The sequence below is a fragment of the Antennarius striatus genome, chromosome 11, assembly GCF_040054535.1.
Source record: "Antennarius striatus isolate MH-2024 chromosome 11, ASM4005453v1, whole genome shotgun sequence".
Classification (NCBI taxonomy): Eukaryota; Metazoa; Chordata; class Actinopteri; order Lophiiformes; family Antennariidae; genus Antennarius; species Antennarius striatus.
The window spans coordinates 16,070,682-16,084,810 of record NC_090786.1 but is presented as its reverse complement, the minus strand read 5'-3'; the positions used below and the strand labels follow the sequence as shown (position 1 = coordinate 16,084,810).

Here is a 14,129-nt window from a genome sequence, read left to right as displayed (position 1 = left end):
TAAAAGTTATTTATGCCACGGATTCGGAGGATCTCCAATAGGTCCGGGAGAAGCATGTGAGTATAAATAAACAGAACCATCTGTAGATGCGGTACTACTCTATTATTTGTGTGTGAAAGGGTTGGGGTGGGGTCACAGTTCATCTCTCTCCTCTCCCTCGCAGACACACGCCGCCCTCTGGCTGTTCATGTAAGGCCTGCAGCCGAGCGTCCACACTGCGTCATAGAGAGCGTCTGCCATCGATTCACAGGCTGAACAGAAAAGAGAGAGCAGAATATGATGTGACGGGGTTCCCTTTCATACGTCAATAACTATCTGCAATCGTCTCACCTTGTACTTTAGTTGAAAAGCCCAGACTCTTATTAATGTCTGAGCAGATGCTGTGCAGGCAGACCCGGAACTTAAAGTCACAATCATACTTGTTTGTCCCACAGGTTTCATAGCACACGTCGAGCTGGTTGCAGCACTCCGTCATGGCGGGGATCCCCAGGTCAAACTGTCAAAAGAAAGAACAGAATCCGGTCAGGACAGGGGGGGCCCACATTCACAGGCGCTGTGGTTGAGGTGTCTCTTCTGTCTGTGTTTATTCTGGGCTGCGCCAACAGGCCACCTACAGCAGCATTCACCTGGAATCCCATCAGAGGGGAGCTGCAGCCATCGGGCTCTGAGAGCTGGTAGCCGGGCCGCGGTTGAGGAGATTCTCCTGAAGAGAAAACATATTTTTTATTGTTAACAAAGTAATGTCATCATTTGCATCTGGTCAAACGCCCACAACACAGTAGATCTCTGGAGTGTATGCATGTCTCACAGATCAGATATAACTCTCTATGGGTTGTGTAACTACAGACCATTCCCCAGACTGAAAAACAGAAATGTTTAATTTCTGGCAGCAGACGGATTGATTTTGAAATTTAAACTGTGTTACACAACAAAGTGGTAATAGAATGAATATTAGATTACATCAGTCTGAACCAAGGGGAACCAATTTGAAAAGAGTTTCTTTTGAAAGCAGCCCAACATCACCTTTGTGTAGCCGTTTCTGAACACTCTTAGTCGTGTAAGCGAAAAGAAACGTACCGTATCTGCAGCGGTACTGACACACACCGTCGTGACCCCCGACCAGCTCCACCAGGGAGTCGAAGTAACCGTGCACAGTTTGAAAACTACTTCTAACTGAGTTCAGGCTCCAGCTGCTATCTCCGTGTGTCGAGGGTGTTTCAGGGTTCTGGTTTGTCTCGAGTGCCCTGATATCATTCTCAGATGAAGAGGGCTGCTCATCCCCAGTGACACCTCCCAAACCAGCGTCTCCTGCGGGCCTATCGCCATCCGTCCCTAGCCCTTCAGCTGTCGCACCATTCACCACGGGGACGTAGGTTTCAGCTCCATCAGCTGCTTTGTTGTTGAGTAATTTAGCAAGTAACATTTCACCAAAGCTAGAAGCAGCTGCTGACTTTTGGCCTCCAGGCAAATCACCTACTTGAGCATCTCCAGGAGAAACATCTTGTTCGATGGCATTTACAATGGTGTCTGCGACAGCACCATCAACAGTGGGGGCCTCCTCTACTTCTTCGGCTTGGTGGTAGCCTAAAGTGGCCCCGGAGCTTCCAGATACAAAAAGGAAAAGCAGGACGGCAATCTGGAGCAGCATGATGTTGAAGTGATGACAGTCCAGCTGAGATCTCCTCAAGGCAGAGATGTTCACAGGATGAGTAGAACGGAGAGAGTGATGGTCAAAAACATTCTGTTATTACTGACGGCACAGTGGACTTTGACCTGAGATTAGGTTCAAGCAGACAGCAAAGCAGACGCTTACACGCTGGGGGCGAAGGTCAGCCCATATCAGTTCACAGGAGGGTGCTATTATTCCTCTAATCATCTCATTCACTGAACACATCACATCCAGTTTATGACCCAGAACGCACTCCATGTTCATCTGACCTGTGACCTTTATCACATAGCACAAACTCAAAGCGATCTTCAGCGTGTTTGATAAAGGTCATAAACCGAGACCTCAGCACCAAGTAGCTTCAGAGACTAACAGAACCTTTACTCTGCTGGTGTGTCTCTGCTGCCCTCTGGTGTTCGGAGGAAATAACGTTTGTTCCCTGCACCGAGAACAGGTTTGATTATTCTAATATTCAGTGGATCATGTAATATTCCAAATAAAGAAGATCACAGATAACAAACATGAGATTCACACTTTTGTTCCCTGCTATGAAACAGCTCTCATTTAATTTATTATTATATGTGGCACCTTCACATATGTAACACAACATATTTCAGTAACATATTTCAGCCTGTTGAACATCCGATTCATGGCTGTTCCACTGGACACTGACATGATGTTATGAAACATCACGTGTAGATGTGATCACTGCACCGGAAGCACTTATATAACCACAGATTGTCGATGATTATGCAGCTAAAATAAATGCAAACCTTCACATTAACATGATCTAATAACACGCTATTACTATTAAACTATTTAAATAAGCAAGTTTTTAGTCATACACTCAACTGTGTTAATTTGAAATGCATGGCACTAATAGTATACAGTCATTTAATCCAAAAATTGGTAATGTGTAAATAAAATTTAGCTGAAAAAGTTAATGATCTTTTAATATTGAATGCATCATTATGGATTTAAGAGCAACGACAGCAACTCATAGAGCAGCTAATATCTTTATTTTAATCAAATATATCATTAAATTACTGGTAAAATCCTGAATCACTAATAATAACCAGCAAGTAAACTCTGTCATACAAATAGAACACATTTGAAGGGGCCAGCTTGCATGAATACTGAATTAATTTTTTTAATCTTAAGGATATGATTTAAGATATGACTTCTGTACTTCTACATAAATATAGAAGTCGAACATGTAAGCTGAATTTTTTTCACTGTTGCTGATTCCTAATAAAGGTGGAGGTTAAAATATATGTTCTATAGTGTCTGTTCTTCTACAGAAACTTTTATTTGTACCACTTTAAAGGAAAATGACAAAAACAAGGGCACACAAGTTTTTGTTCTTGTCAAAAAACATGACAAATTAAACACTCATCCTATCATTTTGCTGCTCTCTGAACGTTATCCAGACACGCTGACGTCCATCTCTAGGGGTGACCCTCTGGTTTACTCATGAAGCCGTTCACTCTGTGTGCGGATCACTGTATATTTCATCCCACAACATCCTGGTGATAAAAACACAGGAAATCAGCAGGAAGTTAGAAAAAGAATGAATCACTCATCTTCTACTCAAAAATTAAATATATACAGTTTAACAAATTTACTGTCTCGTGACTTTGCTTGATTTCTCCCTGTCCAGCACTGTGTTGATGCTGTTTTCCAGGTCCTTGGGGGACAATTAAAAAGCAGTCATTACCCACTAATCTCCAATCATCAGAACCTGCCTTTAAATTCTGTAATACTGGGAAAGGCCCTTGCCTTGTTGATGGTCTTCAAACGATCATTTGAGGCTATCAGTCTCATCGTGTCTCTCTGGAAGAAAACAGAAGGAAAACTGCAGCCACAGTCATGTAAAGAAGGACGAGTGAAGTCTACAAGTTTGTGTTGGTTTCATTTTGGTGCTCAGATTTCACACAACTTAACCTGAAAGCACTGTGAGAATAAACTGATGCTTTAGATCCCTGCACCTTCACATCTTTAACGTGTCTCTGCGTAGTCGTGATTGTATCCATGGATACCAGCTTTTCCTCGATCTCCTCCTCCAGCTCTTGAATCTCCCTCCACACATTCCACACCTGAAGCCTCTTGGACTGGATGCTACTGGTGCCTTCCATGGCCACTGATGCATCTGTCCAAACACAGACGACCCAACCATTACTGCATCTGCCCTTATTTTATGCACACTCCTGCAGGCGTTACCACTGTCAGTCACAGCTGACCCACAGACATCTTCATGTCTGTTGTCATGAATAAATAAATGTTCGTTAGCTCATTATTCTCACACAACAAATTTTAATGTTAACATGAGCTGCTGCCCTGCAGGGTAATAGACAGTGAAGTCTTAAGACAGTTAACCAGTAGGACCCCCTCATCAAGTCACCGTCTTCTAGGCCTGTGACTGCTGGAACATTCTGTAGTTCATCACGGACTCTGAGGGGAAGAGAATACGTTACTTAAACTCATGAGGATCAGCTGTGTGTGTGTGTGTGTGTGTGTGTGTGTGTGTGTGTGTGTGTGTGTGTGTGTGTGTGTGTGTGTGTGTGTGTGTGTGTGTGTGTGTGTGTGTGTGTGTGTGTGTGTGTGTGAGAGAGAGGTCCCTACTGTACCTTTTATTCTCCTCTAAAGCTCTTCTGGCCTCCTCCTCCAACATACGGACTTCGTTTTCAGCGTCCTCCAGCTCCTGCTCTGTGACTCTGATGCCACCAGGATGTGTGTGTGAAGTGTTTGGTGACTGCAAAACCCCAACAACAAAAAGGAGGATAAATACTCAATATGTTTCCACAGTTTCAGACTCCAGCTTCATTAGTGGACAGTTTAAATATCTGTATGTCTAACGTCTTTGATTCACATAACAAACGCATTGTGCGGCGTGTGTCTTACGATATCCAAAAGTGACAACTGAGAGGACATCATGTGGTTGATATACAAGTCATAGTCTGTCTGAAAGTAAAGCAGAAAAAAAAGCACTCCATAAATATACATTTTTTATTATTAGAGGAAATCAAAGATCTACTCTGATAATGCACAACTCAGTGCACTGACTGTTTTCCTTATGGACACAAGCTTAAAGTAGACATTTAATGGTCTGTAATCATATGTATGTGTGTAAATTCTTATAAATGATGTATTTGTGGGAACAGTGTGTGAGTGAACCCACTACGTTTTCATGAATGGGCACAAATCTGACTGCTGCCTTATAATGAAGCGTTCCCTGGGACGGCAGGACCAGCTTCCACTGGCTGCTCTACTTCCACTTGCTGCACCAGGGTGTCTCTCTCTTGGCTCTGATTCGTCTGACGACACATGCTAAAAATGTGCTAGCAGGGACAGAGGAAATGGAAAAACCTTAATTTCCCTCAGGATGCGTCCAAATACTGGCGAGCCTTCACATACATCATCAAAGACGTCACTGAACACCGCAAGGCGGTCTCTGTGGGGCCAGCTCCGCGTTGACAGCTTCTTCAGCTCCTAAGCATTGATGGAAACTCACAGTCAAATGTGTGTCATGCACACACACACACGCACGTACACACACACACACACACACACACACACACACACACACACACACACACACACAGTCAGCAAGTCAGGATATACATAAGTCATAAAGAAGACGAGGAGACTGAAGTTGAGCTCCAAATCCAGTGCTGTGATGTCACTGCTTATGTAAACACTCACCTTCTGTAGTTTTCTCTCATGCATTTCAACAACGTTTATCCCAGCCCAGAGCTCCTGCTTCAGTGTGACGTTTCTGCCAAATCCTTTTTTCATCTTAAGCTTGTTTTTATTATTCAGGGCTCGCTCTGATTGGCTAAAGTAAAACTGCTGTTTCCCCTCAGTGTCAGATGAAGAGCCAGGCTCCTTCTCCGAAAAGACTTTTGGTCGGACCAGCGTGGAGTTTGATGAAGTGCAAGCGATCTTGGGTAAACGTAGAACTTTCATTCTTTGTGATGATTGATCCTGATCTTGTCTCGACCTCCTCACGTTAGGTTCTTTGGCAGCTGTAGGGGAGAGGTTTCTAATTTCTTTCTGCTTTGCATTGCTTGGCATGTTCGTTTGCCAAGTCTGCTGGAGTGCTGGAGCGTTTGGGGTTTTAGCGTTGCTCTGAGCCGTCGTCCAGAAAGATGTCTTTTTCTCCTTGTGAGGCTGACTCTGTTTCAGGCTGTGGATCCCCAGCTGACCAGAGGAGAAGGCCGGGATATCAGCCTTCTGTCCAGTCTGAGCAGCCTGCAGCAGCTGGGGGGCATCACTCCTAAAGCACCAGGGCTTTGACCCACAGCGGCTGGACATGACTAGAAGCACAAAACACACACACACACACACACACACACACACACACACACACACACACACACACACACACACACACACACACACACACACACACACACACACACACACACACAAATGCTAAAACACTTTTAAACAGCCATTAGTGTTGATTAATCTTTTAGTTATATGTATTGTATATATGCATATAAATGCATACATGTGTATAAGACAAACAACTGTTCATGTTCACACCATTTGGACAATTTGGAGTGATCACATCACCTAAACTGCATGTTTTTGGAGGTGGAAGGAAGCCAGGGAACCAGAGAGAACCCATACAGACACAAGGAAACGATATAAACTTTCACATAAAGGAATCAAACCAGAAACCTTGTCATGAGGTACCCCATGCACCACTGCTGTCCACACTTATGGGTAATAATTTTATTACTATTCTTTCTAATTTTAGCTCTTGTTATTCAGGTCTTTTTACAGACAATAAAGAATAAACTTTTATTTTAGTTTCTGAAGTGTTTTGAAGGGTTCAATATAACTGACTGATAAAACGGAAATCATTAGAATATGTAAAAGCAACGTCAGACTATAAAATGCATTCAGTTAGACAAAATAAAATGGAAAATTAACATACAAACATGACATGAATAATACATTTTAAAAAATTAAAGTAGTGACAAATTGAAAAGTATTGATATAAAAGTAACAAATATGTAAACTCTACAATAAAAGTAAAACTTTAATGTTTAATTTTGTACTTTATTTTAAAGAAAATCAGATCCAGACCAGGGTTTTATGAACTGAAACAAACGTTAAACAACAACAACAACAACAACAACAACAACAACAACAACAACACAGTAAACTAACTCACTTCCAAAAAGAAAAACCCACATGCTGAGAACCAAAATATCAGCCTCCTCACCTGGAGATTAAATACCTGTACAGAATCATGACAGGCGGATTTTCTTCATGACTGGAACAGTCTGCGCTTTATTTGGTTGTCAAGGAGACCGATGTGCGTAATCCACGTGTTGCGTTCAGGGTCTTGGAAATAAACGTTCCCTGGAAGTTTGCGGCGTTCGACCAAGAAAGCGGGCATGTCGTGGAGAAATAAGAGAAATTCGCGTGTGACGCTCCCAGTTGAGTCCCTACAGAACGACCGCGTCCTCCTGAAGACATGCGATTAATTATACAAACGAAATAATTCAACAAGGCAAATGAATTGGCCTTAATTATGAAGTTAATACATTATTTGAACTGTCACAAAACACAAAGAAAAACGGACAAATCTTATGTTGTACGTGAGAGATGATATGTGTGGCTGAACGCAGGAAGGATCATGAATCAGGTATACAGCTTTAATCATTTATGGTGGGCAAAAGATCCCACCATACATGGTGAAATAAATAAATAAACAAACAAACAAACAAACAAACAAATAAATAAATAAATATTTAAAAAATGTCCCTCTCACCCTTTCAGGGTGGTATCTATGTGTCATCCTCAAGCTCGGGTCCTCTACCAGAGGCCTGGGAGTCTGAGGGTATATATATATATATATATATATATATATATATATATATATATATATATATATATATATATATATATATATATCATATATGTGTGTGTGTGTGCGGCTGGAGAAATGTTGTGAAAGCAAAACTCATTTGAATATGTGAATATGGTTATTGTAGATGATTAATTGAGTGCTAGTCAGTGAGTGATTACTGAAACATGAGAGAAAGGAGGAAGAGGAGGAGCAGGAAATTTGGCTTCAGGGTTCCAACAAGCGGAATAGGAAAGCTTCCAGATGGCAGAGCTGAGCATGAGCAGAGAGAGCCTATAGCATATGCTTCAATGAAAACAAGTAGGGCCATACCATGGAGTTTACCACCTTGTGCCACCCCTTATTGTGTGACGTATGGCGGAAGTGATTAAATATGGAGCAGCACTTCAGAGTGTCAGTGGCTGTAAATCCATAAAGATAATGGAGAATGACGGGTGACACATTTTACATAATACTTGGTTGATTAAGCATTTCAAAATAATAAAAAAATTAAAAAGAAATTTGTGAATGCTTTTACAAAATCATATTAGGCAAGCGTTATTCAAAACATGCAATTTGGAAATGGTTTGCAACTAACAGCACTACAAAATGTGAACTAGATGGTTAAACCATTTACTTTCTTATTAAAAGACAATGATAACCTCTAAACTCACTGCTTAGCATCTGAAGGAATCACCAAACCATATATTGACGGGCCTGTGTAGCTCCTCTTTTTGTGCTGATGAGAAGTTGTGGAAATTTGTTGAACAGAGAATAAGTGAATTTTAAGCACTGCGCTGATGTTCCTAAACAACTCCACTTTTCAAAATGACCACTTAAATGTGGAAGGGAAGAAATTTCACGGTCTTGTTGTAAATATGTCGTCCTGTGACTGAATCAGACTTGGATTCCCTGATCTCCTTAGAATGACACAGTCTGACACAAATGTTTGTTCAATACGCCAAAGTGTTTCATGCTATTCTCGTTCTTAATGATTAAGATCTGTGTCCCAAGACTTTTGTCCATATCCGAGTTTATCACATTGAGTGAAGCAAATGCAAATAAGTAAAATATAAAATAAATAAATAAAAATAAAATGAGACCACTAAATGCAGACCAATCAGACACAGTGAACTTTTCAGGTATTTAATAAAAGTCGTTTGGGCTACTGCTCTTACATTTACAGGTGAGACATTCCACAACAGTTCTGGGTAGCAGTAACATGTCTAGACCATTTTGTTTATATCAATGTTTACTTTGTACAAAACAAAAAGGCCAACGTTATATTTTCTTTGTATAAAAAATATAAGTTAATTTAAATTTAACTCTAATTAAGAAAATAACAATAGTAATAGTAGCAATAATAGTAATAATCATCAATATTAATAATGATAAAGAGCATAAGCTAAACATAGTGCAGACAATGGGATATAACTGGTGCTGAAAAGTAGAACGGACAGTGCAGTGTTGTGGACTTGACCATGTTCTCAGGTGGGGGGGTTAAAGACAGCCAAAAGCTTTCTCTCCGTCACACACGCACGCACGCACGCACGCACGCACGCACGCACGCACACACACACACACACACACACACACACACACACACACTTCAGTATAGCACCATCAGAGCACACATATCAGTCTGTACAAACTAGCTCCTAGATTGTGCACACTATACACCCATTACCATATATGCAAATGTATATATAAAGTTGGGTTTAAGTGCAGGCTATTTGTTGCTCTTGGTTGAAGCTCACTGGAGGCAATTATGAAAAGACAAAGCACATAATGGAAACGGCCACCACTGAGGATCTGCCATCAACAAAACGTTACTCAAAAAGTACATTCAGACCCCGAGGGCCACAGTACGAGTCATCAAAATAAATCGCTTGAGCAGTTGAGTCAGTCTTGGTGGGTTGACGTCTACTGAAATGACAATTTCAAGTTAAATCTATTGTCTTTTGGAAGATCTTGGAAACAACTCTGGAGGAGTCCAAACATACTCCTGTGCATGTTGTCAGCCTGAAGGAGAGCCACCAACCAGCATCCTTAACCTGTAATCACACTGTTAGACACACGACGCACTTCAGCTCAACAGGTTTGACAGTTTGGGAATTATGTCAAATGTATGTCAGAGATGTTTCACACAATGAATTTGAACCAGCAAGAAAACCCGCCTGAGACATAGAATTTAGAGGCTTATTTCATTCTGTATTATTATTAAAATGATACCTAAATAACCAAAGCCTTAAAGTCTTCAATCAGGTAGCCAACATGTAAAAAAAAAAAATCTGTTGAGTAGCTGCAAAATAAAACCTCAAAATTGTTCTAATCTGCTGGGACGCCTCAGCATCCCCATTCCTCTGTGCTTCATTCAAGCTTGTACAATTAATTACTGATTTATGTTCGGGAACTAGATTGCGTAAAATAATTTATGATGTGTCAGTGGTATGAAAACCACCATGAAAGTGGAGATTCAATTTAATGCAGTCTCAGCTTACAATTGATGCAAAACAGATGCTGTTTTTTTTTTGTTGTTGTGCATACAATCACCATTACTATCACAGATCGTGCCGTGAGAGGGAAGTAGATGTGTTGTGGAGCAGGTCGCTCGGAGCCAGTGGGGTGGGCGCGGTGCTGTCGGGTCCACTTCAGGCAGAAACATTTGACTCTCTTGTGACTGTCGACATAATAGGACTCTCATCACAGGAGTATCCTGTGGTGGATCTTTACCATCACCACCTCTGATAGGCTGCACATCTTTATTCAAGTACTGCAAAGGATTTTTGCTTAAAAAAATAAAATAAAAGAACATTCCGACATCCACCTATTCAGCAAGGCGGTGTTACATCATGCATCTGCTCTACACATTCCTTCTGTCTCTTGGAATACCTTGCTGAAGTAGTGCATGTAGGATAAATCTACCACAGAAGGCAAACAGTACCATTAAATAAAAAGAAAAAAAAAGCCTGAACCGACAAAAAGCTTTCACATATTCTAAGATGTGAAAGGTTCAGAGTAAGGCCTCTGCAAATACAAGACCACCAAAGAATCAGGTCACATTTAGAAAGAAAAGATAATCAAAAAAAAAAAAAGAAATCAACTGAAGTCCAGTCTACCAAATTCATGTCCAAGCTGTGTGAATGTGGGGTTTGTGGGTCTCAGTCCCGCCCCATCGGCTGTCCATCAGTCTCTGGGATTGGTGAATCCTTCGGCGTTGACACCTCCGTCACCCAATGAGGTAACTGTGTGTTTTCAAAGTGTAGTTGCCTTCAGCTAGTCCATCTCCTGCTAACACAGGATGCAGCTTCTTCCCCCTACAGAGAACCATGTCAGTGGAAGGATTCAGGTCTACTCCTTTGTCAGTTGTCCACCTTGACTGGGCCTGAATCAGAAGGTCGACTGGGCATGATGTCCTCCACCTCTCCCCGTGAGATCTTCTCCCACTGGCTCAGGTTCTCCCTGCAAACGGAGCAATCGAAGGCGTGGCTTACAATCAAAAACAAGGATCAAATCATGTCAGCATGAACTAGACACATGATATAGGAATCAAACAAGTCATAAAAGAAATAGAACTGTTTCTTTTTCTATGAATAATGTAGCTGCAAGAGGGCACAAACCAGTGTCTTATTGTGACGGTCCCAAGCCCGGAAAAATACAGAGTGGTTGTGTCAGGAAGGGCATCCAACGTAAAACTTTTGCCAAATCAAACGTGCAACTTGCGAATCATCGTCTTTTTCTATAAGTGCTGATTATATTAAGCTAACTTAGACTAACATGATGAAGTAAGGATAAAATGACATGTTATCAGATGCACATTACTCAAGAAGAAGCCCTCCTCCTTAAAGATTTTCCGTGGAGTGATCGCCCCTGGCTGGGTCGCCCGGGCGAGGATGTCTGATGATTAAAGACCCGAAACACCCAATGAGCTCGGATTCATCACTGATGACGTGTCCAAGTATCACCGTAAGGTGTATTGAAGAACTAATTAACTATTCAACATAGGAGTCAGAACGGTTTACAATATTGTTAGAGACAGCCAGAAGTGAAAAGAAAGAATATTAAACCACAAGTATTAGAAGAGCAACATGAGCTAAAACAGACTGCACTTATAGCAACTTTCTGGACAGGTCAAATACTCAACACAGCATTTATCCACTCACACTCACACAGCAGTGGAAGAGGCTTCCACACAAACAACTACCTGCTTATCAGGAGTGATAACATTGAAGAAAACGCTCACACAGCAGTGCAGCAGCCACTAGGAGCAAGGTGACGCCCGCTATCTGTCCTTAGAGCACTTTAACATGCGGACTGTAGGGGCAAACTGATCACTGACAGATAGTGACCCTATCAACAATACTAAAGCTACATTACTCTAACCAAACTCTGTGCTGTAATCAAGTATGACATAACAGTGCAAAGAGCGCCGCCCTGTGCTGCCATCCCATTCATTTATCCATCTGTATGCAGCTTACATGTCTCTGACAGATCCCACAACAAGTAGCAGGACTCGGCCAGGTCTTGGTCTGCAGCCCACTTGAACCCTGGCGCTGATGCACAACCAGGGCTTAAATTTTACAATGTTCACTCTGTTTGCATTCACTCTAGGTTAACATCACAACATTCCAAAAAATGGCAGTTATTAAAGTTATTACACTGCTATTGAATGACGCATGTTTTCAGAGGTCTGACTAATCCAATGTCAGTACAGCCACACTGTATGCATGTGTATTTCTTTGTATTTTTCTATCGTACAGTTGGAATGCATATATACACACCTTATAAGTTATTATTCTGTCCAGAGGAGGCCAGAAGACACACTTGCTGCAGCCAGCTTTTCTGTGCATACATTGACCTCACCAGATGTGAAAGTGTGATAAAATTGTCATAAGAAATACTTCTGATCCATTTCCTGCCACACATGTTCTCTGTCCCCCAAAAATAATCCTTGACATTTTGTAAATGCAAACAGGGAGGGATGGAATCTTCCACTGTATGAAACTCGAATTGTATCTCAGGGTATTCACCCTTTAGTACATTACTGTAGCTTTCAATACTCACTTGCAGGCTTTTAGTAGAGGGTTGGATGGAGGAAAAAGCTGCGCTAGTGTGGTGTAACATGGAATAGCAACAGCGTTGTAGAATCCCACCTAAAAAAGATCATGAAACACAAACTAATGAAACAGAAGAAGCGTCTATCTAGAGAAAACAGTGTGATAAAAATCTGGTCAGAAATGCAACAAACATCTCATGATCTTAATTTGCTCTGTAATCTGAAGTTTTAATAATAGTTCATTTGTGACCGAGGACCGCCAGAGAGAGAGAGAATTTTAAGCTCCTGAGGTCACAAAGAACAGTGTGAATGACTAGAGGGGTTCCTCTTAAATATCAAACACGCCCTGAAACAAACAACCTCACACATTATAAAAACTAAACTAAAACTGCAAAGTTTTGATCAAATAAGGTTTATTATAATAGTTCCGTATAAGGATTGATAGTTCATGCTTTCAAAATCACAAGGGGAGGAAATAGGTCTTAGACTTATGTTTGTGATTTGGGCACCGACTGTTTGGAGACTTGACAGCTGCATTTCACTGAAAAATTCATATACAGTACTGGAGAATATAATCAGGGGTAAGTGAAGGTGGCAATGAGGCAGTGTTGGTGCAGTGGAGGGTAATATCTGCTCATTTATATCATTAAGGACAAAATAGTTAAGTGGAGGAACAGGAACATAGGTGGAGATATGCTGGAAATGATGTGAACCATCAATCTGAACCAATGGAGAAAATAATGGCCTGACTTCCACACCCCCACAACAGGTGGTGCTAAACTAATGGGTGAGTGAACAAACTGTCAATCAGCAGCAAGAGCACGCCCACAAAGAGAAACAGGCAAATCAGGGAGCAGGGAAGAAATCACGTTCCACCAATTTAAAAAAATAAATGTCTGAGGTCATTAAACGTATTGGTGGTACGTATTTAAACAAAGGGGGAATGCAGAGATATGCGACAGTCGTTATTATATCAGCCAAAACCTTTTACACAACCACTTCCCCTCAGGAATTATTCCACTCAGTCAGAATGTGAAGTAAAGAATTAACACAGAGAAGGGAAAGAAAGTCTTACTTGGCCTTGGGGAACCTCATCCTTCTTGTCTCTGTCCATCATGGGGATCGGCTGCAGCCCGATCTTCTTCATCTCGTCTCCCTGTCAACGACCCAAACAAAAGAAAGACATTTCTTTTTACATTTGCAAACTGCTGCAAACCCTGTGACCAATAGATGGCATTATTTGTGGCTCATGAACTGCGTGCCATCGTTCACTACTAAAGGTCTAAATTGTGATAATGGAGTCAGGATCGTGATTCTAAAACTGCTTCATCAGCAGCAGAATCACACTATACCTCAGCCCAGAACTCAGCATAGATGTCGTTGGCTGTGAGTCGAGTGATTTGCCATTTCTTTGTAACAGAACACAGGTCACATGCTGTCATCATCAGACCAATCACACGGTCCCTGGAGGGGAGCAGAGCCTAATTATAGCTGTGTGAAGAAACTCAATGTGCCATTTATGAGTGCCAGGTCCACATTTCTCT

The 14,129-nt window shown here is 41.4% G+C and overlaps 3 protein-coding genes across 7 annotated transcripts in view; all 3 read right to left on the bottom strand.

Annotated features, from left to right (window-relative positions):
* Positions 1-88: 88 nt before the first annotated feature.
* pla2g12b (phospholipase A2, group XIIB) lies at positions 89-1,916 on the bottom strand. 2 transcript variants are annotated; one of them, XM_068328265.1, is made up of 4 exons: positions 1,078-1,916; positions 615-703; positions 331-496; positions 89-251 (listed from the first exon to the last, which is right to left on the bottom strand). In XM_068328265.1, the coding sequence occupies exons 1-4, from the start codon at positions 1,646-1,648 to the stop codon at positions 133-135; spliced, it is 945 nt and encodes a 314-aa protein (XP_068184366.1). In that variant the 5' UTR covers positions 1,649-1,916; the 3' UTR covers positions 89-132. The 2 variants fall into 2 exon arrangements, with proteins under 2 accessions (XP_068184366.1, XP_068184367.1); XM_068328266.1 differs by having other exon boundaries at positions 627-703.
* Positions 1,917-2,907: 991 nt separating this feature from the next.
* LOC137604108 (uncharacterized protein C6orf118-like) lies at positions 2,908-5,980 on the bottom strand. The gene is made up of 9 exons (XM_068328041.1): positions 5,369-5,980; positions 5,033-5,155; positions 4,568-4,627; positions 4,294-4,418; positions 4,068-4,117; positions 3,655-3,815; positions 3,446-3,499; positions 3,292-3,353; positions 2,908-3,192 (listed from the first exon to the last, which is right to left on the bottom strand). The coding sequence occupies exons 1-9, from the start codon at positions 5,978-5,980 to the stop codon at positions 3,150-3,152; spliced, it is 1,290 nt and encodes a 429-aa protein (XP_068184142.1). The 3' UTR covers positions 2,908-3,149.
* Positions 5,981-8,661: 2,681 nt separating this feature from the next.
* pde10a (phosphodiesterase 10A) overlaps positions 8,662-14,129 on the bottom strand; it is a 35,220-nt gene continuing 29,752 nt past the window's right edge. For 2 of the 4 annotated variants that reach the window (XM_068327046.1, XM_068327047.1), the window contains exons 19-22: positions 13,938-14,049; positions 13,661-13,741; positions 12,594-12,682; positions 8,662-10,991 (exon numbers count right to left, since the gene is read on the bottom strand). In XM_068327046.1, coding sequence (XP_068183147.1) covers positions 10,892-10,991; positions 12,594-12,682; positions 13,661-13,741; positions 13,938-14,049 — 382 coding nt within the window. In that variant the 3' untranslated portion in view covers positions 8,662-10,891. Of the gene's footprint in view, positions 10,992-12,593; positions 12,683-13,660; positions 13,742-13,937; positions 14,050-14,129 lie in introns of those variants that run through there. The other 2 variants (XR_011037291.1, XR_011037290.1) reach the window with 2 other exon arrangements.

Bases quoted from the DNA above. Each gene is read 5' to 3' on its own strand.
- pla2g12b (XM_068328265.1), bottom strand. From the start codon at position 1,648: ATGCTGCTCCAGATTGCCGTCCTGCTTTTCCTTTTTGTATCTGGAAGC. The intron at 497-614 runs GTAGGTGGCCTG...TTCTTTTGACAG, and splicing joins GATTCCAGGTGAATGCTGCT to TTTGACCTGGGGATCCCCGC. The intron at 252-330 runs GTGAGACGATTG...TTTTCTGTTCAG, and splicing joins CTTTTCAACTAAAGTACAAG to CCTGTGAATCGATGGCAGAC.
- LOC137604108 (XM_068328041.1), bottom strand. From the start codon at position 5,980: ATGTCCAGCCGCTGTGGGTCAAAGCCCTGGTGCTTTAGGAGTGATGCC. The intron at 4,419-4,567 runs GTAAGACACACG...GGGGTTTTGCAG, and splicing joins AGTTGTCACTTTTGGATATC to TCACCAAACACTTCACACAC. The intron at 3,354-3,445 runs GCAAGGGCCTTT...TTGTCCCCCAAG, and splicing joins GTTTGAAGACCATCAACAAG to GACCTGGAAAACAGCATCAA.